Source organism: Paralichthys olivaceus, chromosome 17 (genome assembly GCF_024713975.1).
Source record: "Paralichthys olivaceus isolate ysfri-2021 chromosome 17, ASM2471397v2, whole genome shotgun sequence".
NCBI lineage: Eukaryota > Metazoa > Chordata > Actinopteri > Pleuronectiformes > Paralichthyidae > Paralichthys > Paralichthys olivaceus.
In genome coordinates this window covers 20,127,068-20,151,768 of record NC_091109.1, presented here as the reverse complement: position 1 = coordinate 20,151,768, position 24,701 = coordinate 20,127,068, and the positions used below count along the sequence as shown (strand labels likewise).

General features: G+C 42.8%; 1 protein-coding gene across 3 annotated transcripts in view; it reads right to left on the bottom strand.

The window, feature by feature from the left end:
• Positions 1 to 3,233: 3,233 nt before the first annotated feature.
• epc1a (enhancer of polycomb homolog 1 (Drosophila) a) overlaps positions 3,234 to 24,701 on the bottom strand; it is a 25,455-nt gene continuing 3,987 nt past the window's right edge. For all 3 annotated transcript variants that reach the window (XM_020107074.2, XM_020107075.2, XM_020107073.2), the window contains 13 exons: positions 18,189 to 18,348; positions 16,364 to 16,509; positions 15,757 to 15,963; positions 15,490 to 15,638; positions 14,082 to 14,235; positions 12,590 to 12,748; positions 12,303 to 12,392; positions 11,934 to 12,082; positions 10,147 to 10,574; positions 6,961 to 7,082; positions 6,183 to 6,324; positions 5,450 to 5,861; positions 3,234 to 4,845 (listed from right to left, as the gene is read on the bottom strand). In XM_020107074.2, the coding sequence (XP_019962633.2) occupies positions 4,773 to 4,845; positions 5,450 to 5,861; positions 6,183 to 6,324; positions 6,961 to 7,082; positions 10,147 to 10,574; positions 11,934 to 12,082; positions 12,303 to 12,392; positions 12,590 to 12,748; positions 14,082 to 14,235; positions 15,490 to 15,638; positions 15,757 to 15,963; positions 16,364 to 16,509; positions 18,189 to 18,288 (2,331 nt within the window). In that variant the 5' untranslated portion in view covers positions 18,289 to 18,348 and the 3' untranslated portion in view covers positions 3,234 to 4,772. The remainder of the gene's footprint in view (positions 4,846 to 5,449; positions 5,862 to 6,182; positions 6,325 to 6,960; positions 7,083 to 10,146; positions 10,575 to 11,933; positions 12,083 to 12,302; positions 12,393 to 12,589; positions 12,749 to 14,081; positions 14,236 to 15,489; positions 15,639 to 15,756; positions 15,964 to 16,363; positions 16,510 to 18,188; positions 18,349 to 24,701) is intronic.

The following is a 24,701-nucleotide window of genomic DNA, read 5'->3' as shown; positions in this document are numbered from 1 at the left end:
AGATTAACGTGAAGTTTACAACAGTTTTACCTTCGTCAGGGACTTTGATGAAACTTGGTGGACGGATAGAAAAAGAAAGAAATCACTACATTTTGGCTCCGATCTGGACAAAGAGGCGGATCTAGGAATTTACCAAAGGTCGACAGTCTGCTAAGTGTTAATCAATACTTCAACTTTTCTCCTGAAAGGCAAAAAAAGTTTGACTTTCATTGACTCAACATTTAAACCTTATTCTTGACTTTATTCTCAAAATGCTGAAGGAAAATAAAACATTCCTCCTCTTATGTTGACAAGAAAGATGAAATGAAAAATGTTGCTTCTTGCAGTTTTCGTCTGGTAAAAGATTTCATCAGCTTCCGTTCACACTCTCCTGATGTTAAACTTGTTTCATTACAAAAGGAGTTTCTTTTGCTTTTTCTGACCTGATCAATAAAGTTTTACTTCACTGAGCCTCCTCCCCTGCTGGATGGATAGATGCATAAAGGAAAAGAGCTAAAGCTCTCTCTCTCTCTCTCTCGCTCTCATTAACATTCCCCACAGTCACCTTCAACAGTACATTTGCATCATGGCGCTCAGCGGGGAGATGGATTTCTCTGTTCTCATGTTAGAATATTTGAATGTGTCATCAAAGTGGCAGCTCGTGAAGCACTAAGCTCGATCCAAGCACAAGGAGTCTGAGGGATAATATTAGCACACCCCGCCTCCGAGGTTTGATACCAGAACCAATTCAGACAGGACTTTATTGACTCGCTGCAGTGACTGTGGACCTTTGTGCCACTGGCCTGGAATAGAGATGGCAATAAAGTCTGTGGATGCATGTTGTGTGTGTGTGTGTGTGTGTGTGTGTGTCTGTCTGTGTGTGTGTTCCTTTCTCTGATTCAAGCACAGCCCTGTGATAAATCTCTCAAATCCTGCTTTTTTTCCTCGTGTTCCAACCTTCGACGCCGGAAAAATGCAAAGTCAGAAGAAACGTTTATTAGATGCGGTGAAAAGTTTCGACACTTTGACATTTTGGTTTCCACCAGAAATAATCTGAGGAGCGCTCAGATTATTCCGGGAGAATTATTTTGCTAAAAAACTCACACGTCACAGACAGGAGCCAAATGTGCTTCACAAACAAACGTCTCATTTGCCTCATGCACATGTTGCTTCTTGTTTAGTCAGACTGTGAAATCTCAAACGAGACGCTGTGGTTTTTTGCAGCGTTTGTGCAGAATCTCATGAGTGAGCTGCAAGAACAAATCAACACAGATTAAATAATGAGGAATATTATCATCGTGTGAGGTCTGCACCTGCAGCCGTGAAGCAGCAGTGACGTTTTATAACCCTCGTGCATTGACTGGGGGGGACTGGGGTTATTTAGTTTATATACGTATATATTATATTTCATTAGGCTTCACTTTATTATTTATTTCAATTCATTTGGTTTGATAGTCTGAGTTCAGTTCTGCTGATTTGACATCTTCTATGGGCCAGAACTTGATTGCATAATTTTTATTTTCGTAAAACATCTTTCACATTTATGGGTTAAATAAAAAGAAAGAATACACAAAATATGTGAACATTTCCACACTTTAAGTTCTCATCAAGAAGATTTCTACATGAAATATGATATTTAAAGATTAGATATGGTGATAAAATAAGTACAATAAGAAGATTAATTCTCCTTCAGTCATAAAAAACATTGAATATATGCTTATTATTGCATTTAGCTTTCATAAAGTCTTAATATTTATCATCTGAGGAGGATTTATTCTCAGTACTTCTTGAAAAGTGAGACGACTTTTCATTCAATGACATAAACCATTGAAATATTCCGTCCTCCTTGTTCTTACTTGTAATTAATGTTTATTAGTGTCGTGTTTCACAGAACCAGACAGTCAGTCGCTGCCTCCGGCCTCGCACCTGTTGTCTCAAACTCACACGCACAAAAATAAAAGTGTGAGCAGCGTGAACAGGCCCGGCCCGACCACTCACCACACCCCCCCACCCCCGACCACGTCATCTGATCCAGTGGTGGCCAACAGCTGCACCAGACTCTCCGATCTCCCCGCCGGTCCTGAATGTGCCTCATGGAGACAGGAAGGAAATCCACTTCAGCGGCTACACACGAGACAGAACTTTAGAAACTGATGTTTTAGTTTGAGAACTCTGCGGCTGCGTTGTTGTCTGGACGGACAGAAACTGAGATGTTCGGGAAAACGATGCTCACAGTTTCAGTTACAGACTAAAGTGTTTGATTCAAACGATTCTTTCATAAACACAAGTCAGTTTGGAGGAAAAATGTGCTGTGAATTTAATGGGAAACAAAAAAAAAAACTCCCAACAAACGAGCTGCAGTTGCTGCTTTCTTCCGTCGGTGATTTATCTCAGCCACAAAACTGCAGTTAACACTCGGAGAAGTTGATGAGAAAAACGGTTTTATTTCAGGTCCGCACCAAGAAGGGCTCAGTGTGGTAATGAGCCCCCCCCCCCCCCCCCCCCACCGCCGCCCCTCCTCCAGAGACGGAGGTGGGCCACTTGTCGTGCTGCTGACTGATCTCTCCTCCGCAACATAAATAATGTGTGTGTGAGTCGAGCTGGCAGCGGCCCAGCACGGCCAGATTGAAAAACCTGGGAGTAATTTGGCCACTGATGAGAAAGTGATATCTATACAACTGAGTTACTACAGGGAATTTGTGTTGTTTTGCTTTCTGTTGGAACACTGACGCAGGGCAGTGTGTGTGTGTGTGTGTGTGTGTGTGTGTGTGTGTGTGTGTGTGTGTGTGTGTGTGTGTGTGTGAGAGGCACGCAGCTCCAGAGTCAACAGAGCAAGAACTGTTGTCTAGAAAAGTGCTGTGAAATAAAATGAATTATTATCATTACCTCCTCCTGTTCTCCCTGAGCTGTGAACCAACGAACTAAACTTTAATTTGTTGTCGGTTCTTGCAGTTTTCTTTGGAACAGAAAAGTCTTGCAGCTCTTGGGCGTGAAGAGACTTTCTCCAGAGTCATAACAAATTCTCATTTTTAAGAATCCGGCTTTTTGAAAATTGAACGTGCAGAATTTGTCTCCCTCTGCTTCGCCTCGTGTGGATCGTGTCTTTACGCCGATTGTGTCGCAGCGAGCAGCGGCTTCACATTAACTCTTAAGCTCCTCAACAACACAATAAGATAATTTCTAAATGTAGAAAGTTCCTGATCCTTCTGAGGGAACACACACACTTTGACAAAGAGACACCAGAGTCCAAACAGTTCACATTTAATGCCCTGGGCTTTATTGTCTTATTTTAGTGAGAGTTCTGTCACATTTTTTTAGTCTTTTCAGCCTCCAGGTGGGACAAGTAAACCTCAAGGATATATCCTGCCATTGGACTGGGCATTCAGATTCTGACAAAGACGAGAAGCACTACTAAGTAATGCTGCCTTTGTGCCTAACTCTTCACAGAAGAGAGAACATTAAATTCCCCAAAGGAAGGCACCCAATACTTGTGGTTTTTGGCCTTGCAGCCGTCTGGAGATTCTTTTTTCAAAGAAAAAAAAAAAGAATAAAGAAAAAGGGGAAGGAGAGGAGAGAAAATGTGTCGTTCTCTCACAGCCCCTCCGTCCCCCGTCATTAGCATTTTTTGTTTTTAAAAACTGGAATGATGAAACACGTACAGCGATCACTGCCCATTCACCTCCCTTATCACCTATGCATGAACAAGTAACAAATCAACAAATGAATGAAGTCTTTCTATAAACGAATAGCTTACAATCAAGTTTACCACAAGAACGAGAAAAAAAAAATACAAAAATAACTCATTTTTTTGTTTTACAAAAACGTTTGTGGGATAAAACAAATAGAAAAGGGGGGGGGCACTCCGCTTGCATGAAAAGGACGACCCCTTTGAAAACAAAATACAAAAGCAGCATTAGGATATTTATCAAAAACCATGAACAAAAACATCACGACAAAAAAAATAGTGCTTTAATCAGAAGCAGCAAAGGCTTCTGGGAAGAGACTTCATCCCTGTTTTGTTACTTGTGGTTGGGACAATGCTGATGAAAACTCCCACAGTCACACCTCTTCATCCTCCTGGCTCTCCTGCTCTGTATGTATGTCACCATTGATTTTCACATGATTGACAGAGAGAAGCACAGGGACCCAAAATAAATGTGTATGTGTGTGTTTGTGTGTGAAGGGGGAGGGACCTGCTTTGTGTTCACAATATACAAAAATACCCAGGAGTCCGTAGCTACCTAACATTTACTACAGCACATGAACCAACAAAGGTACAGTGTACAAATAAAAAAAACAAAAACAAACCAAAAAACAAAGAAACTGTAAACACAGCACAATAAATAGATAAAAACAGCAGGCTCCGCACCATGCACATGATGTGATAAAACTCCTCTCTATACAACTCCCACATCTCTCACACTCGCCACAAGTTACTTGGCTCTTATTTTTTTTTCCTTTAAGTTTGACTCCCAAGTGCAAAACATCACAAATGGACAGTTCTGTATTCAAGTAATATATATACAGGGGATATTACAAATATGTAGTTACTGTACAGATACTAATTTTGCCATATTCATAATTACAGATGTCAATCTTTTACTTTTAACAGTAACAAAAAAACCAAAACAAAAAACCAAAAAGGTTAAAAAGTATGAGAGATGAGAATTGCAAGCAAGCGGCCGCAGTCGCCCGTCGTTCTGTCAGTCTGCATCAGAGTCCTGCTGTCCCTTTTGCATTCCCGATGCTACGATGCACAGCACCTAAAGAGCGGACTCTTCACTGCACCGCTACTACGTCACCTCCATGGCCACTGTGTTGTCTGCTATACTGTTCAGTGCTGGCTTGTCTTCGTCGTGATTATCCCTGCGGAGGACAGGAGAAAGATGGAGAGATCAACCACTCTGCTGCCAAATGTTTTGTCAGAGCTGCTTCTTCAACTGTCGCAGATCTCGGTCGACGGATCAGTTCTGCGTGTTGCTGCTGAGGAGCTCCGACGTCAGCGTCTCCTATGGGATCTGCCGGCTCCAGCTGATACTTAAACCAGGGATTGTTTATTAATTTAAAGGCTTCACTTCTGATTATCTTGATACACATTTCATATAAAAGCTAATCTGATACTGCTGCAACAACAGAATGAGCAAAAATAATAAAATGTTCCTTTCTGGGTCATTTATGTATAAACAACATTCTTGTTTTGGGGAATCAAACTATAATCTGATCGTCAGAGGCTTTGAGGCTCTGCAGCTTTAATTCTGCTTGTGGCTAAAGGTCTTGAAAAGGAAACTCTGGGCCTGGTCAGGAAATCGCTGTAGTTAGTGTTAGTGATCTAAACTGGAGGCAGGTCATTTCCCTGTGTTTCTAATCTTAATGCTAAGCTAATGGGCTTTTGGCTGTAGCGATGCAAGCTAACTGGTAAATACAGAATAAGATTCCTTTACTGTAACGTGCTGCTGAAGCTGAGCCTCACCTTGAGCCCATGTCCATGGACGATGCTCCGGAGACTTTGGGCATCTGCAGGTTGGTGGCGGCGGACAGCTTTAAGGCAGAGGGCGGCACGTTGCCGAGGGTCCGGGGGATGTGGCGTCCGGCCAGGCTGGCGGCCGACGGCACGCTCAGACAGATGTTGTTCCCGATGAGGACCTGAGTGGTGGCGGGGGTGGCGTTGGCAGCGCTGCATCCCAGGAGCCCAAGCGCCGCCGCTGCGTGGGGGCTGGGGGTGGAGGTGAGGGAGGTGGGGACGGCGTTGGCTGGCGAGGGCGTGGCCGAGTTAGCGGAGGGCTGGAGGAAAGTCGGGGCTGCGGAGGCGGCGGTGTGTGTCGACTGGTTGGTCTGGTGAAGGGCTGCAGTTGTGCTGGAGAGGTGCAAGCCTTTGAAAACACCTGTTCGAACGGAGACAAGATCTTTTGAGTGCAAATGGAAAAACAGACGGAACGCCACAGGAATCCGAATGAAGCACAACAGATTTCACAAACACTGCAGCAGAGTCTAATGCATCCATCACCACATGATGCAACAAACGCTGCCTGTGTGAAACTGATAATGATCCGTTTTTGTTGACTTGACTTGAGCGATGATGAAACTCTGTGGTCATTTTCTGAGCCGTTGTAATTGGCTGCATTATATTGTTAAGTGCTTTCAATGTTTGGATTCACACACAGGGGAAAGAAATGGGGGGGGGGGGGGGGGAGAGAGACACTCACCTGCGCCTGCCAGGACCCCGTTGACTCCACTTGCCAGCACCAGCTCCTCTTTGGACTTGAAGGCCAGCAGCTGGTCCGTGGTGACGAGGGCCGAAGCAGCGAACTGGGCGCTGGCCTGGTCTAGCGTCTTGGACACAAGAGCCTGGACGGAAACCGTGGAGGGAGAAAAACATGTGGGTCTGAGCCAGAGACTTTGGCCACTCTGTTTAAAATCTATCAAACTGCTGAACTCGGCATTCCTGCTGGCAAACAGGAACCATCAGTGGTATGAATACTGCTCGTGGGAATGAGGATGTCTCCTGTTTCCTTAAGGACGGATGAACTGACCTTCAACTCTAAAATTATTTCCATATCTGGGAGAACTCTGGCTTGTGAGCCTGTATTTAGGACCCGGTCAATAAGCGTAGGTGGATACAAATCAGATGCTGACCCGTGTAAAGGAAGACACCTGGGAGTTTTATCTTCTGCTTCATCCTCTTACAACACTTTTATGCCCGTAATGGCTGATTCATATGTTATACTTTGAAAGTTCTGCAGAGTTACAAAGGCTAAAGTCTGTGGTAAACAAAGCTCCTCTCCCCCACAGAAAATGGAAAAGTGGCAAACCTTCACTTCCCGTTCAATTCTAAACTGTAATGGTGAGGAGGGTAAACCTTTCAGTAATAACTCAAACGAAGGCTATGAACCCGAACATGAGCAGAATGTCTCCTTTAATTGAAAGATGTTTTACTCTGGAGGTGCAGCACATGCTCTGCGCTGCGTGTGCATCCTCACTAACCTGTGTCTTGGTAGCTGTTGCAGGGTTGTTGGCTTGTTGCTGCTTTTGACTCTGCTCCAGCTGCTGTTTCTTCATGAGGGCCAGCTGCTCCTGGTGCTGCTGGTACTGCTCCGCCGTGAACACTGTGGACAGGAGGGAGGAGATGCTCCAGTCAGAGGGAGGACTTTTCACATATTTACAAACTTGATGAGTGTGGTTCAGCTTTAATGCTTTTGAAGGCCAGTTCAAGAAGCTACGATACATGAGCTGGCCTTTGATTTAGATATCATCAGATTTAACACAGGTCAATAAAACACTGGCTGAACTGATGAAAAACTTATTTTAAAGCTACACAAGTGGACTTGTCCATTTTATTCAGTGATGTGGAACAATGAGGAACATTAGGCCTTTATAAAATACAGTAAAAATTATGATTCACAAGCAACATCATGCAACAGTGCAATAGCAGACACTGGCACACTGATTTACAGTAAGTCTGTACAAAAGCAAGCTCCTCTGGGAGCTTGCAGAGAGCAGACGCATTGTGGCATGACAACACACTGGTCTATTGGGTGTGGGAGGGTTGCTACAGGGTTCAAGGCAAGAACAATGTATAACAAGCTGGAAAGTCCAGTTTAAAGGGAAAAAGTTAAAACGGTTTATACTCCTGAGACCCGACTGTACAGCTTTAACACAAGGTTCAACCTGTGGTGCACGTATTAGACCTGTCGAGAGATTTTAACTCATTGGGTCAGAAAAAGAATCAAGCCAGAACCAAACAGGGCCGAAAATAAGATAATCCAAAGATAAATAGTCATAAATGCAGTTTCTGACAGTTCACGTCTTTACATTGGTTTGTTAGATTCAAATCGGCAGATACTCAGTTTACTGTCACACATGAAAAAGACAAGAATCAAACACTCATGAGAAGCTGGAGTCAGAGGATGTTTGGTATTTTTGCTGAAAATCTATTTAGATATCAAAGCAGAAGATTTTAATCATTTTCTATCAATAGACTCATCGACTAATAGTTGCAGCACCACAGACTGTGAGGCTGCACACATCTTTGAATGACGATCATCAAATATTTATCTGCACAAAATGAAATCAAATGATTCATTAAAAACTTTCAAGAGCTCTGTGGCATTCAAATGTCTGATTAATGGTGAGGTTTATTCTTTAACAAAAATACTTGAAAAGCACCCAAACAAACACCCACTTCATCACTCCAAGCTTTTGGAAAACTCAACAACAAATCACCATATTTCATATATGTACCTCCAATTTCATGTTTAATGAATGAATGAACCCTCGGTTTGGAAGACATCTATTCTTTTTTCAACTTAAAGCATTCATCACAAAGATTAAAAACCACAAGCCTTTGCAAATCATGTATCGATTCCACACAAACAAATTCCAAAACCAGAAACCTTCACCTTTGACTTAACTACTACGGAAGATTTGTCAGTATCCACTATCACACAGCCGTGACCACAAAGTAAGACAGTAGGTTTGAAGCAACAAAAACACATCAAGTATTTAATTCAAAATACGTTTTCATAGAGTTAGACTCCTAAGACTTGTGTAGAATATCCAGAGTTGCGTCCTATGCTGACGTCCACACTTTTTTCATCCTTAAAGTATCCCAGCTCTGAACTTTGGAGAACAGATATATGACCAAACTTAAATCCAGCACAACTGCTTGGCATTTCACCAAATAGTTTATATTTTCAAATATCCCCCACCTTGTGCTCTATCTAGCTCTGTCTCACAAATCTATTTATACAACACCACTTCTGATCGACTCCAAGTCACAGGAGCAGTAACTCATTTAACGTAATGTGGAACGAGGGTCTGAAAGCAGAAAGTTCATGCGATTCCGCAGCTGCACGGAGTGGAGCAATCTACCTTTGAGCCGCCTCATCAAGAAGTGTTGCACGACAGAAGCAGCAAGCCTCGAACCAGACGCCACTCAGCTCATCTGGCTTTAACACCAAACTTTCATTTTCTCCTCATCACTCGAGATGCACGAAAATCAAAACAACGGCACTTCACATCATTTTATGCATGGAGAGGTTTTTCAATTACATCCTTCCCCGTGCACACCACACAGGCCATTCTCCAATTAGTGGTTTTGTAGTAAGGCTAGATCCCCGTATTATGTTTGTTTAAAAACGAATCAGTGTTGCTACAATTATGCATCGTCCAGAGTTTTCAAGCATCTAAAAATTCCATGGCAGCGCTGCAATCTGGACTCGACTGCTTCTTTTCAGTTATGATAACGTCGACAACCTGCAGTCAAGGCAAAACGTTGTAAACACTCATAGCCCCACCTAATCGTTAGTAATTAATCGTCTTCCAACATGTCTGGTTATACTCTGCCCTGCGAAAAGGTTCTGCATCGGTGAATTTACTTATATAGAAATCAATTTAGATTTTAAGTAATTACATAAGCAAGAAACCGACATTCCAAACGGCTGACATACATTTATATATATAAACTATAAAGCACACTCACAATTTCATTATAGGTTATTATCTATGGCTGTTGTTAATGGTAATTAAATGACATATACCAAGAAAATGGTCAGGAATCTTTCCTGAGTGATGGGATCAGTATAGGCAGCAATAACGCATTACGAACAACCAGCAGAAAACCGATGATACAAAATACAGTGTGTCACCAGATCAGAATGTGAATTACTGTCTATATTTGTGAATAAAAACAATAAAACACTCAACAAGACCAATCAGAGAGCAGGCTGAAACCAAAAATACCAGTAAGAGTGATCAGGGACACTGAAGACTTCAGACCACAGTCCCACAAAAATAAAAAGGTCTCGAGTTCGTTGGAGACGGATGTTGACATGAGATAACAGTTGCAAAATGATCTGAGGGAAAATTGTTTCTCTGACTGATGTTTGGCCTGAATTCAGCTCCTTCTTTAATTACAGCAGAGATCGACAAAGGACAAGAGGCCTTTTGCTGAATTTACTCCAAGAAATTACTGCCAGAATCACTAACCTTGTAGGATGACATCTTAACGATACTAAATGAGCTCCTTGTGATTCCAAGAAATGCAATAAAGCAACAAAATGAACTGCTCTGGGCCAATAACAATATTTAGCTGTGCGACTTTAACACATACAAAACCAAAGACATCAACGACAACACCAAGCTGCATGAAAGAGGAAACTACTGACTCACCATTGACTGGGGTAGGAGCCGGGCCAGTGCGGTTCTGGGAGCTGGATCCTCCAGACAAGGTCCTGGTTAGTCCTGACACTGTCCGGCTACAATCCCTAAATCCTCTGCGAGACAAGCCTACTCCACCCAAGGGGTGATGGGATAGCGTCCGTGGTCTGAAGTGCCTCCAGCGGCTAGATTTAATGTTCAAAAGAATCTGGCTGAGGTCCATTGGTGTTGATGATGATGAGGAGGACGTCCGGGGCGATGAAGCGGTGGGAAGGTGGGAGGAGCTGGCTGGGTCCGAGGTATTGGTTTCTGAGGTACTGGCGTTAGAGTTGCGGAGCGGAGAGCTTGGAAGTGGTGAGGTGAGTGGTTCTGGCTCCGGGTCAGAGTCCAGGCTCTGACAGATGTTGTCTAGATCTGTGTGCGCTCTGTCCAACAAAACCCTGAAACACAAACCAGAAATAAGCACAACACATCCTCAACCGTGACCACGAGTTATTTGAGGTCTGATGAAATGTAAAACACGCCGTAGCCTTCATCAGTGCATTACATCAACATCCTTCGGTTATGTCTGGACCATTGCACAAGTCTGGTTATTCCATGCATACCCGCCATGTAATTAATCGCCCAGTGGGCCAGCACCAAATATAGCATGGTACAAAAACGCAGACAGTTTTATCAAGAGCAGAGAATTTATGTAATGGAACATGACTCTAAGTTCACAGCCGCACCGGAGCCACGTGAGGCTGTAATGTTTGTGAAAACCCAGAAAAGACTCTAGACTTTCCATTGTGAGGGCAATCTCTTTTAGTTTGGTCTACGGGTGGTAAGCAGAAAGGCCACGTTATTACCAGAGCCTGATCAACTTAGACTGATCTTATATTATTGCATAAGGTTTACTTTATCTATAGTCATTTGCAGTTTGTGGTTAAACTGCAAAATATCAAACATTCTTTGTCATAAGCATTTAATTACGTCATTTTAGAAATGTATTCATACATTTAACAGCATCAAAAATGTTTTACTCATTAACATCTGTATCAGTCACACTCCAGTCATAACAAGGCGATAAGGTTGATTGCATACAGAGACAGAACACGGCTAATCCCACATACTTCTGTAAAAGATACCGCCTGACCCACTTGGTCCACCTCAACAAACCCTGGCCCTGTGGAAGCCGCTCGCTGACTCCTCCAGTCAACGTACTTTAATCAATCGTCTGTGTAATTACTGAGGAGATAATCAGACAAAGCTGCGGGACACAGCAGAGGCTACGTTTTCTAAATTGTCTACAGGCCATTGTGGCAGGTGAATCCCAAAATGGAAGAGCTGTGTTCATCATTTTACCAGCCAGCTTGATTATTTATCATAGAATGTGGCCGCCAAATGATCTCTGGTAAACTGCCAAAGAGCTGTTATGGTAAACAACCTCGGCAGCTACAGCCAACACTTGGCTGACTTTCCCCTGCTCAGTATTGATATTGGCAGCATTCCTACACATTTAATTTCATGCTTCTACTTTTTCCTCGGACCTGCATTTCTGGACTTAATTTATAGACTTAGGTATAATACAGATAATTAATGTAAATGGCACCTGAGCAGCTACTTAGTCTTTTACGTAGCAAATGTCAAAAGATGTAAAATTACATTTTAAAAGCTTCACAAAACATGTCTTTTAGCCAAATGTTTAGGATCTGGAAACAATCCACTTCCATTTCGCCTGCGTACTTGCAGAAGGATCCAAGTTTCACTGATCAAATCTTATCAAGTATGTGGAAAACATTCAGGCAGACTGAACTCACCTGCCCCCTCTGCCCACGCGGCGCCGCGCCAAACCTATGCAGCGCCGCGGCGTGTTCAGCGACGTCAGACAGAAGCGGAAGCGTGGGTCACCAAGCCCGCCTTCCGACGGGCTTACCCAGGGCCAGTTGCCGCTCTGGGCTGGACGAGACTGGAGGAAGATGGAGAGGAGAGGCAGAGAAAGAAAAAAAGAGAGAAACACATCAGATATTAAAGTTAACCGAGAGGACAAAAAATGAAAGAGGGGAGCCTTCATTATTGGATTGTTTTGTCCAGCAGAGAGTGGAAGACTAACAGCCAGGGCAGCCAGACTGGTCAGCCTGCTGTTGGCACTATAAATAGAAGCACGGGAGTCACAGGAGGGCACTCACAGCGTAGTACTGACAGCCGGCCTTCCTCCTGAACGCGTAGCAGCCATCTGGGTCATTCTCCTCTTCTGCTTCTGAGGAACCTGAATGGATCTTTACAATAAAAACAACATCAGTAAATGAAAAGCATGATGTACTTTGAAACACTAGATACTATCAGAACAGTCAATATTGGCTGGGTGATAAACAGCTTCTATCCTTTTGTTTAGAATCTATATAAATATTGCAATGAAACCACATCACAAGCAAAGATGAATCATTTACGTTCGTCTGAAACAACATGGTGTTACCTGTGAGAATGGTTCTTCGTCTGAGCTGGGGAAATCGTACTGATTGAGGTCCTTGGGATTGAACACAGAGGGCCCTGAATGTTGCGGTGTTGAAAGAGGAGGGATCTTGGGTTTCTTTTCATATTTCCTTTTGGTTCGTACGGCCTCCGTCTTCTCCGGCTGTGAAGATGGGAGGGAGACAGTGATGAAATGTTTGCTACAGCCTGCATAATTAAAAAGCCATTTCAAGTGGCAAAGACATTCTGTCGGTGGTAGTCCAGTGTTGGTGGTCTACGCACGGCTGCGGAGTGTGTAGAAACAACAGCGAGTAAAAGAGGCATTGATATGCAGATGGCAGCACGTGCCAGATGCCGCCGCCTAGCCAGATGGCTGCCCCCCCTCCCCTCAATCCACCGTTGACCCCAACTTCCCCAGTGGGATGACCCCTCCCTGCCTGAACAGACTCCAACTCCACTAGGATTAGTCTGATTCTATTCAGTCCTTAGACGCAGGGGACAAAGCAAACAGAGAAGCAGGGACTGTGGTGTCAAATCAATGGAAGAAATGAGGGCTAGAGTGATGAAGGAGGGGGGGGCCGGAGTTAAACTAAAAATGAGCGTCAGTAAACAAAAGGGAAAAGTCAGCCAGCTGGTAGAGGGTAAAATGTAAAGAGGAAAGGGAGGGACAGTTGCTCCTGGCCAGGCAGGGGGAGGGTTGTTGGACATTAAAGCTAATGAAGTTATAATGAGAGGAGGTGACACAGAGTTCACTGTAGTGCTGTGTAATGAAGTAGGATAATATGGAAGCATGTGACAAATCAGCCTTACATTAAATGTTTTTTGAATTTGATGGAGTCGGCACATTGACTGTGTACCCTACCCCCCACATACCCCTGACCAACAGACACGAACAGTGTGGTAGACAAATGAACAACCAGAGCATGGTAGAAGTATATCCTCTCATATCCATATGATGTTTTTTTAACCCAAAACTCCATTAAAACACTCATAAAAACCGGTTGTAAAGGAAGACGCACACAAACGTCCCCCCCAGGTCTTAAAGGGTTATCCACACAACCGTTGCATCTGGTCTAAATGGGTTAATACAAGTTTTCTAGTGAAAATATCTTCGCAAGGAAAGCTACAGTTTCATGAGAAAACTTTTAAAATTTGTTTTTCCTTTTCTTGAAAGATAGATTTTAAATTACTCAACCCCAAAATCACCCACTTTTTCAACAGTAAAACAGGCAAGATCTTATTGAGTCTGAGCTCAATGTGAGGTACAGTTCACTGCATTATACAGCTCATCATTTCAGCCAGTGTCAGTACAGCAGTGTGTGAATTGACTCAGGAGAAGGACGAATGCAAAGTCAATAACATCTCCTCTACTTCTGCACACGTTCTCTTCCAACACTGACACTCATGCAGAGCTGAGAGGCTGGAAATCATTCTCCATACTGTTCCTGATGTTAGTCACAGCAAGACAGTGTGATATGGGTAACGTGTGACCTTACCTTCTTGTAGTCCTTCATGTCCAAGTGGTCCTGATGTCTGTACTGGTTACTGTTGGACAGAGGAATGATGGGGATGGTGTAGACAGGCTTCACGAGAGCCCGCTGCGCCAGAGCCTCTGCCATCACCTCACTGCCAAAGTCTGGCATGACATTCCTGACAGACCGAGACAAGAGACGGTGGTGAGTATTATGAGTGAAGTAGCTGTACTACAGTGAAAAATATTTACTTCAAATTTGATTGCAAATCACTATATATTAAAAGTTTTCATATCTGAGCACGTCGCAAAACATTAGCGAAGACACTGATGCATCTGTCTGGCTCTACTGTAAAGTCTGAAATATGGAGAAACCTCTTCATATTTTAATGTAATTTATACTTCGGCGTCTGCATCACACAGGCCAAAACACACAATTGTGAGACTACAACCCACCACGTCCACCTGGGTCACTCTACACCCGCGTGAGATCATGTAGTGGTCTAGAGAAGCTATCTACCGAGAATAGAATGGTTCAATCTGCAAGTGAACACTGGCAGTGATGCGCAGGCAGAAACCAGGCTGGGGATAACAAGAGGAAATTGAAATGTCACTACAAATCAAAAGCACTTCAAGGAGAAGGGTCCAATTTAAGCTCGCACTGACAGCTACTTTCAGAGGAAATTCATTCCATTCGGATGTCATGTTTAGATGGATCGCTAAGGCTGCACGCAGGAGGAAAAACAGGAGCAATTCAAAGTGGAAGTCGGTAGAGAAAAAAATAAATCAAATACACAAAATAAGACAAACATATAGTTCACTGTAGTGCCTGACAGACTGCGGGGGGAAAAAAGACTACAACAGCAACAGGAGTCCATGAGCTAATTTGTTCCTGACACCACTGAATAAATAGGGTGAGTTTTAAATTAATCATATATGCAAAACGGTGTAATAACTGTGCCCCCAATTAACACGCGCAGCGAAGCTTGACTTGTCAGAAAATGTGGCCGACCCTTTATACGATCAATCTTGAGAACACAAGCTTGATGAGTAAACAAAAATCGTTTCAAACATGTAAGTTAACCACATCGTCCATCAAAACACCACATGTAGCAAAGGCCTGACACCGTGACGATCTCATTTTCAAGAGGACAAACATGATGAGTTTTTCAACCCTATCAGAAATGATTCTTAACTACTGTGGAGAAGGAACGAGGGCACAGCTGCAAAACAGAAGATTTCCCAAATAAAACTGCTCATGAACATCTTCCCATCAGATAACTTCAAACATATTTCCTCGTGTTACAGCGTTCCAAATCCACATAGAAATAACAGCAGCCAGTTGCTTAACAAGGCAGTTGATGTAATGCAGACAACTTGCACAACCGCTGCCAAACTCTCTCCTGGCCAGTTTCTCACGCTGCTCTTCTTACCTCTTCTCCACGATCTCCAGTGTGAGGTGCAGCAGTTCCCTCTTGCTCTTCTCCCGCCTCTTGATCATCTCCAGGATGGTGACAGCTCGGCTCAGGTCCCGGCGCAGCTTCAGCATCTTCTCGTACGACGCCTCGTCATTCTTTCGGTTCTAAAAATGCAACCCAACGGCAACATATCCAATTACTAGTCCACAGACAAACCAAAATATGCGTGCAACAAGTACAACAGCATCTGTCTTCTTCGTTATCCCGGCCACAGGCTCGTACCTTTCGGGTCTGCATCTTTTCCGTGCGTCGGCGGAAGGCCACATAGGGGTCGCTGGTGCTAGAGCCATCCCTCTTCTCCTGCTTGACATTGGGGATGAGGGAGCCACCCTTGCAGATTTTCCTCTTGCGGCTCCAGTAGTCGAAAACCTCCTTGATCAGCTCATCGTCCTCTTTCAGCAGTAGTTTGGCTTCCTGCAGAGTTACGAGCTGCGGAGCAATGCAGGAGTGACCAGGTTAGTGCAGGGTTACACATCTCACAAGTATCTAGGTGCCCTGAGTATATTAAAAAAGTAGAAAATAGAGACACCAGGTGTTTTACACATGCTATTTAAATTCTGATAAAGAAAACAGATGTCGTGCCTTAAGCATATATGAAAAACATTAGCAATCAGTAAGTATATAAGAAACTAAGGTCATAAGCAATGACCCTCCTATTGAATTACTAAAATACAGAGTAAAAGAGGCAGGATTTATTCAGTACAGCGTCAGACATTATGTCCATGTGAAAAAACCTTGGGTTCAGCTATTGTGTGTAAAATAAAGCCATTAATATGTTTGTGCAACTACCATGCAAACTAGTGAACTTCTCACACGGGGTGAAAAGTACCTGTTGTCCACTGCCTTTCTCCAACCGGTCAATCATTTCTTCAAACTGCAGGGCGGTGATTTCCATCTTCTTCTTCAGCTTATTCACAAACGTCTCATCCTCTGAATCTAGGTCGTAGTCTGGCTGCTCTGTATCCAAACTGAAAGCTGTGAGAGGGAGAAGAGTTGGTCACTGGAGAGCCAGACACAGGAAAAGGACTGTCTCAACTAAACACAGCTCCACTTGTGTAAACACGACTTCAGGACGCTGCAGAATGACCGAATAATCAAGACAATTCACACTGAATTTTATCTTCCACAGGCAAACTCACATTTTGAATAAAATTATGTGGCTACTGTTAAACCAAAATGAAAATGTAATAAATGCCATGTCATGATTTTATGATGCAGAGTAATTTGTATTCAGCAGCACATTTCAAGCAGAGTCAATAAACGCTGTCGAACCTTTCTGACAAAGATATGTAATTGAGGCTTGATATGTACAGTTAAACCATAAATACAACACACAACAAACAAATAGGAAGAAAAACTATAGTTGTGAATATAAACAAATGCATTTCTGCACAATGAAAGTCTTCGTATCAGTATCGACAAACAAACACTGAAATGACTCATATTGGTTATATTGAGCAACTGCTAAATCAGTCAGGCTCTAAACCTGAGCTATGGGATATGAAGTACTCAATACTTAACTCCTGCTGCCTGTTGTTTAAAAATAAAACATAAATTCAACCATTTTATCATGACTAACTGTGCTTGTGTTTGCTTCTGTGCTTTCACTTGCTCAATAAAGCAGTGCTGCAGGACAAACACAAGCACCCAGGCTGGAAAGCCACTCGCTCGTAAATATTGCATGTGGCCTTTTTTTAAATTTTGCTCTACCAGTCTGGCCAGAATCTCCAGCAGTGGACTGGATATTCTCCAGACAATAACATATTAGTCTAGTAAAACTGGGCAAGTGGCTGTCTGCTGCAATCCATCAGCTACTGTGACCCCTGGATGAGGGAAAGAAGTAGGTTCACTGCACTGTCAGAGCAACACTATAATCAGCACATTAACCTGTCAAAACCTGAAGCTTTTGGAAGGTATGCAGCATTCCCTCTCACAGCCCCATGTTTAAACTGTTAGGTAATAGAAAAATAGAGCTGCAGGGTACTGGTGAAGAATTCTGCTACAGTGCTCCCTCAGGTTTCCCTGTTAATTCAAACACAGCACATCTAACAGCTGCAGTCCAAACCGAGGAATACTTCTTTGTTTAGCAAAAGAATCAAAGTTTCAGACAGCAACAGATATTACGAAATTACGACAGCATATTTGGGTGCATGTAAAATATTTGAGGGATGCATGACATTTTAGATAATAACACTGGTTACAATTAACACTTTGGTTGCAAACCGATCATTCCGCCTGTGCAAATGTGCCAAATTCAGTTTTAAACAGAGAACGCTGCCAGTACAATTATGTTTTCTTTCTCCGCCAATAACCAATCCCTAATTTGTATCGACCATGGAGACTGCTCAACTCTTTCACATCTGCTGTCAGAGAAACTACAGCCAACAACCATGTTACACACAGCTTTTCAAGAAAGACAGTATTAAGAAACATTTCTAAATGAAACTCGTAGCCAGTTGTGCTCTTTCATTGAAGCATCATCTACAAACTTAGCTGTTCTTTCAAACCGGAAACTCAAAACACACGAGTCTCTCAAACATCAGCCTAAACTGTCCGAACACATATGGCACATCCAAATAGCAACATCACCACGTGGTCGCCAACCACGAACACAGCTAAGAAGTTAATCCTGTTGCGAGTGGCCTGCTACTCACGCTGTATGTGAATAAGCTGCTTTGGCATCTTGAACTCCCCGGGGTAGAGGGACTCGTAGTGCGTGATGTTGCACTCTGCCTCTGGGACGGGGATAACCATGTTGTCCCGCTTCTCGCCGTACACCTGCTGCGCCGAGATGGCCCGCTGGAGATGGTGCTCCTGGAAGACAGAGAAAAAAGAGGCATTTAAAATACAAGGTCTTCAATTTGAGGTCTGCAGACTTTATTCAGAAATTATTTTATTGATTTAGTTGAATACACCCTAGAGACATGTTCACGCAGAACGGCAAAGTGTCTATGAGGACATATAGGTAGACAGACTAATGAATCAAGTGTTCGTTTCCAGAAAAACAGGAACCCAGTCTCTCTCAGTGAGGACTAATAATCACAAACCAGTTGAGTATCAAAAATAACCAGCATTGAATTAGAGGACGATAGGGTGCTTCATCATCACAATCACAGGAAAATGAATTCTCACATTAGAGGTGATTACAGCCCAGAGCTCTCACTGGACTCTCAGTATAGTTTATTTGTACAATAAGCTGTGTGGTGGGAACAGCTGTAAAATGTTTCAACATTTCAACTCCAAAATACGTAACAGATGGAAATGTCCCCGTTTTGTTTTCTTTCTTCAGTCTTCGTGCTGAACCATGTACAGGAAATTAATAGCACACCCATTTAAATAGTCCAAGAAATGATGGCAAAAACAAAGTATTTCAAAAGAGGATAGATCTGCCAGTCACATATCCTCCCAAATGTGTTTAGCTGATTATCTTCCATTGTTCCCTTTTTTTTTCCCCAACCATATCTCTAATAATTTTCTGAACTTAGCAAATTATTTTTGCAATAGGATGCTATGCAAATAGAAACACAGTCCCAGTTGTCATTGCTGTGTCGCAGAGAAATGTGTCATTGGTAGGAGGGCGGAATATGATTTGGTGTGTTGAATGGGACATGAGACACGGAGTATTTCTAAGCGTAGTGACAATCGACTGAGTACAAAGAGGTGAGCGTCACAGTCAGTGAGGTTGTGCTTCAAAGCCTGAGCCTCCTGGCAAACACGTCAGTTTAAGCCCTGCACAGAAACTTGCCATCACGGCAGTGACTCACTGTTTCTCATTTGCAACATCTCTCGCTCGAGCAAGTAACAAAGTTAGTTGGAAATACAATCTGTCCGATGAGTTAACAGAAAAAGCCGTTGCACAATCTGAGAGTTAAGATGAAAAACCTGCGACTTTCTCCAGAAACAAATCTTTTGACTTTAACTCACTTGGCAGAACAAGCAAATGAGTCAGTTTGACTCTTGAGCTCTGCAAGCACAAAATGTTTTTTCATTACGCAATCTGATGTTGTATAACATAGCGAAATTATTATTTTTTATGTTGGGTGAAGGCTGAACTATTTAGAAAGCACAATTATTATCAATCATCTATTTTTTCTATTATGTCTTTTTCTTTGTTAGATTTATTTGGAAACAAATTGAAAACAAGACCAACATTCTGTGCGCAGTCCATCACACACAACACGTGACGCACACAGCCAGGGCATCAGGACGAGTCACATTCAGAAAATAATCGTAATCAAGTGTAAAGTTTGAAATAATCGTGATATTGATTTGAAGTCGCCCGGGCTGGTATACGCCTGAAAAATATAGAACTGCCACCTTTGTGTTGACTAATCTCAGTAGTTCATGCAACAGATGGTCGATCCAGTCAAACTGACTGAGGCCAATCTAAAAACTACTTTAACAGGACGCCTACTCGTTTTACACATCACACACATTTCCTTAACCACGACAGGTTTCTTGGGTAGATTTGGAGACATGGGTCAATGTTCCATGACATACCAAATGTGGCTGGCAAACTTAACCATCAACGAAAGCAAATCTGTGTGTCGCTAATTTGCCATTAACTGAAAAGGATTCAATTTTGGACACTTTTTCATTTGTGTGGGAGTTTTAAGTGGTAAGGGCCTTAAGTATAATCAACATCCGCGAGAACCTCTGCGTGAAGTAACAGGAGAACCCATTCAGATCTGTGAGCTGGCATGAAAGGACACAGCATGTGTCCTAAGATGAACCATCTGCCCCTGGAAAGCCTCTCAACAAGCCCTGTGTTGTACTTTCTCTACAACCAACACACAAACACAACAGCTTAATGTGTAAACTGGATTATAGTAAATTTAACCTTTAGGATCCTGGGACTAGACCTGTCCAGGTGAACCTCGCCTCTCGCCCAGTCTCAGCTGGGACCCTTAAAGGACAAGTGGTATAAATAACGGATGGATGGAACCTGGAAGCAAAAGTGTTCAGGTCTCTCACTGACGCCCAGCCTGGTGGCCGGTGGCTCTAAATGAGTGTGGGATGTACAAATACTGCCATCTATTCACAAATGACTGGTAATTTGTCAGAAAATTAAGCTGGCATCCAAAAACAAATGTTCACACATGCAAATTTGCCATTTTGATTGTTCCAGTGTGTTCATGCTGCCTGGCCAAACTTGTCCAAAATTCTGCACCGCCTTTTACCCACAAATACACAACCGCATGGACATAGCCAAGTTTCGTGTAATCATACATTTAACTATCCCTTGCTTTGCTTGGTGTGGTTCTCCAGCCCCAGACCTTGAAACTTAAAGCACACTTAAAATTGCCTCAGCTCTGTGTAGAAGCAGTTTTCACAGCTGTAAAAACAGGAAAAACCCATTGTATTTTGAATTTCTAGCTTTAACTAATGACTACGGGACTATGAGAAGACTGGAAAAGAAATGTTTGTGAAGTGTTAAACGGAGAGATGTTATCTAAAAGGCCTGGTGCACCCCAAAATTTAATGGGCCAGACTGGTAGGGAAAAATAAAAGTGTACAATCCTTTCACCAAGAATTGTGGAAATCCATTCAGAAGTTAATGTTTAATTGTTAAGTGGGGAAATTATTTGTTTTTCCTCGAAGCATCTTGATTTACTTTGTTTGTAGATTTAATTGAGAGTTTATGAGACACGTGCGCACCGTAGTTCATCTGCTACACACAAGAGACGTGCACTGTCAGCACATCAGGGTTTAAGTGACCGGAACGCTCCGGATTCATCATCCGACACCAACGATTAATAACTAAATACATGCGGTTATGAGTTTTTGTGAGCGACAGGGACGGGCTGACACACAGGCTGCAGACAGAGGTTCTTCCCACAGATTATCGCACAATACAGAGTTTTTTTTAACTTCTTTGTTGCTGAAGAAGCAACGCCCCGTTTATCTAGGAACATAAATATGCATTCAGCAGGTTTTCAGATCAGCTCTAAGTGTGAGTGATTAAAAAAGAGCAGAGGAGCAGAATCTCTTGTTGACAAGTGGAGTAATACACCTCGATGCTGCCAAGAGCAGCAGGCTGAACCACCCTGATACAGTAAAGTCTAAACTGAAGAAATGTCAATTCAAGATATCAGAGCACTGACCACTGATATTATTTCATATTACAGCCCATGTGTAATAACAGTAACAGTCTAAAATACTTTTTAAAGCACAACTCGTGCGGCTATTGAAGATGCACACCTCTATAAGTCACAGTGATAAAAAATGTATCATGTACAGAAATAAAAAATCTTTTACGCATATATAACCATTTTATAATCGAATCGTAGCCATCGGAATCTAATCGTGAGGTGCCTAGAGGTTCCCACCCCTTGAGTAATCCTGCTTAAAAACCAACCAAACGGACAGAGTTACAAACATAACATCCTTGACAGCAGTCTCCTGCTGCATGAAGTTCTCTGCTGATATGAACAAACCTTATGTAAACTCCATGAACCAATATTTAACGAAGCAATGCAAGATTTGTTCTCCCATGTAATTTGTCAAACCCCTCCACGAAGCAATGTGCCCTTTGAACCCCAGTGCCTGACATGCTGACGAACCCTTAGTTTAGTGAGTTCAGGGAGCTGCATTAAGGATGCATGTAAGGAACCAATTAAGGCCGAGCCCGGGCCAGACCTGCCTTTGCACACTTCTGCAGAGGATATCAGCTTGGCAGATTGCAGCAGGCATCCCTGAGCCGCCCCCTGACCTAAAGATATCCTGATCTTACACAGCTGTGATCCTCACAACTACGGTTGACAGGCCGGGATTTCCTCTGCTGAGGAATTGAGGGATAAAGGGCTTTTGTGAATGGCACATGGGAATGGATGAAGTAGGTTATTCTAGGATGCATCACGCAAATCTCTTTTTAGTGAAAATTTTCAGTTAAAGAATCACTACTGTACGTTTCCTCCTGGAAAAGTCTAAATCTTTTAAGTCCGTTCATGCCAAACATTCAGCTGTCTTTATTCTCATTCTTCCCATATAAAAAAACATGAAAAGAGGCAGAATGCACACTTGCCTCATGCTATCTATTCATGGATGGTGGGGACAACTTCTGAAACCCTTTGATTACAGGGTAGCTTCTAACTACACATGCTGAAACACAAAGAAGACCCATCTTTCCCTTCCACACAAAATGTTCTGGGACTGTGGAGACTTCACAGCAGCGGCGGTGCTTTGTCATGGCCACAGATGCAGATAGCGGGGATACAAATGAAAATCTATTTTCACTGCACCACGCGCTCCTTCCATTAAGTGTTCCCAAGGGAAAGGAATAGTTGATTCAAATAAAAGTTGCCATGGCAACCAAGTGTGGCCTTCAGCAGGTGTTTTCAGCTCGTGCCGACGGGAGGATAGACGAGGAAGTCTTGAGGGTGGCGATCTGCTCTGTGAGTCAACCGTACACCCAATTTTTCAAAAGCCTGGAAGTGCTGCAATCATGCAATAAAACCAACAAGCAGCCCAAACAAGAAACAGCATAACGAGCTACCTCTGCATTCCAAAGAGAAGACGCGAGCAAGATTTACGTTTTGAGACATCAATAATTCAAGGGAAAATCAATGTTGCCCTACATGAACTCCCACAAAACGACAACATCCAAGCAGCAAAACACACAACCCCATGTTGGAGCTATGAAACTAATGTGGGTGTGTGGCATTAATTTCACAAGTTCTCATTACTGTGAGTAGCAAGGAGGTTGGGTTTTTATTGCGGTCTGTGTAACCTTCAGCAGTATTACTCAAATTTCTCAAGAAAGAAAGATGTGCTCTCGGAACACCCTTCTAATCTTTTTTTTAATCAACGTAATAAATCTCTTTATAATTTCTGCACTGGAAAATATGATGAACATTGAACAAACTTGTGAGATGTTTCATTTCTTCACGTCCTTCCAACAATGAACATTACACACTTTTCAAAAAATTCCAAACCACTCTGATTCCTCACAAGCTACACCTGCTCATCTGAGCCAGATTCAGTGAATCTCTGAATATTTAACTGTGTAGATAAAATGATAGCAGACTCCCTAATTATATGTAAGGACAAGATGTCCCTACTGTTCACCACCATGGCAATGATTCTACGAACTGCAACAGGAACACAATGTTTTCAGACAGAACATATAATCAAGTAGTCTTGTTAAAAAGCCGCAGCAGGTGAATTTAAATGCTGCATGTGACCGTTTTGCAAACAGATTATTAGTTAATGAAGCACCATATCTTTAGTTCTGCTGCAGCTAATGATGGCACACACATTGATCAGTTAGTTTTTCCATCAGGTTAGACAGCATGAAAGCCTTTTTTTTTTAACCAGATGTTTTCAACCCATTGCCAAACCCTTCTGCCAGCAGCAATAACAGATTTAAAAAGAAAGGAGCCTCCTTATGCATGAATATTACTGCAATCAATACTAGCGCAGCACAAGGTGTGCTTAGTCGCTTCTTTGAATCAACATAATACTTCAGCCAGCTTGTGGTCATTCAGTCGGGCACAGCAACGCTCCATTGTTGCAGGACAGGATGTAGGTCAGGGAGCTAAGCCATGCACAGCCTTGTAGTAAAACTGTCCTCTTTATCTCTTCTGTCACTCTGTTATGTAATGCCGCTGTGTGCATGTGTACAGTAGGTGGGTGGGTGGGGGGGGGGGGGGGAGGCGGCGCAGGATTTCTGCTGACTTTGCGGGCCCCTGTCTGTGCTTCCCTTGTGTTTGTGTCTGCTGAGGCAACTCAGCTGCGAACAGGGGGGCTCTCCTGCTGATGAGGTGCGGAGAGGAATTCAGTGGAGCGGGCCAGGACGAGTAATAAACACCAGATAATACACTCCTCCTCAATGTGCTGTCTACAACCTGCAATAATAACCACCAATCAACTGACAATGGAAATTTATGTGCCATTAATAATCTAGTAGATATCAAAGCAGCGCGGCTACAAACTAAATAAGGAGCTTTACTTAAAAATCCATTTCTACTTATGCTGGGAATTCACAAGCATTATCTGAGCTTTATCCAACCCGACAAGGTGCAGCTCTAAAGCGTTATAGTTACAGCTTTATAGAATGTTCCCACAGGCACAAAGCAAACAAAACACTTCTATAATTAGTTATCTCTCTACCAAGCACAGAAATAAGCTCCATCAGTTTAAAAAACTGAAATAATAGTGAATCTTAT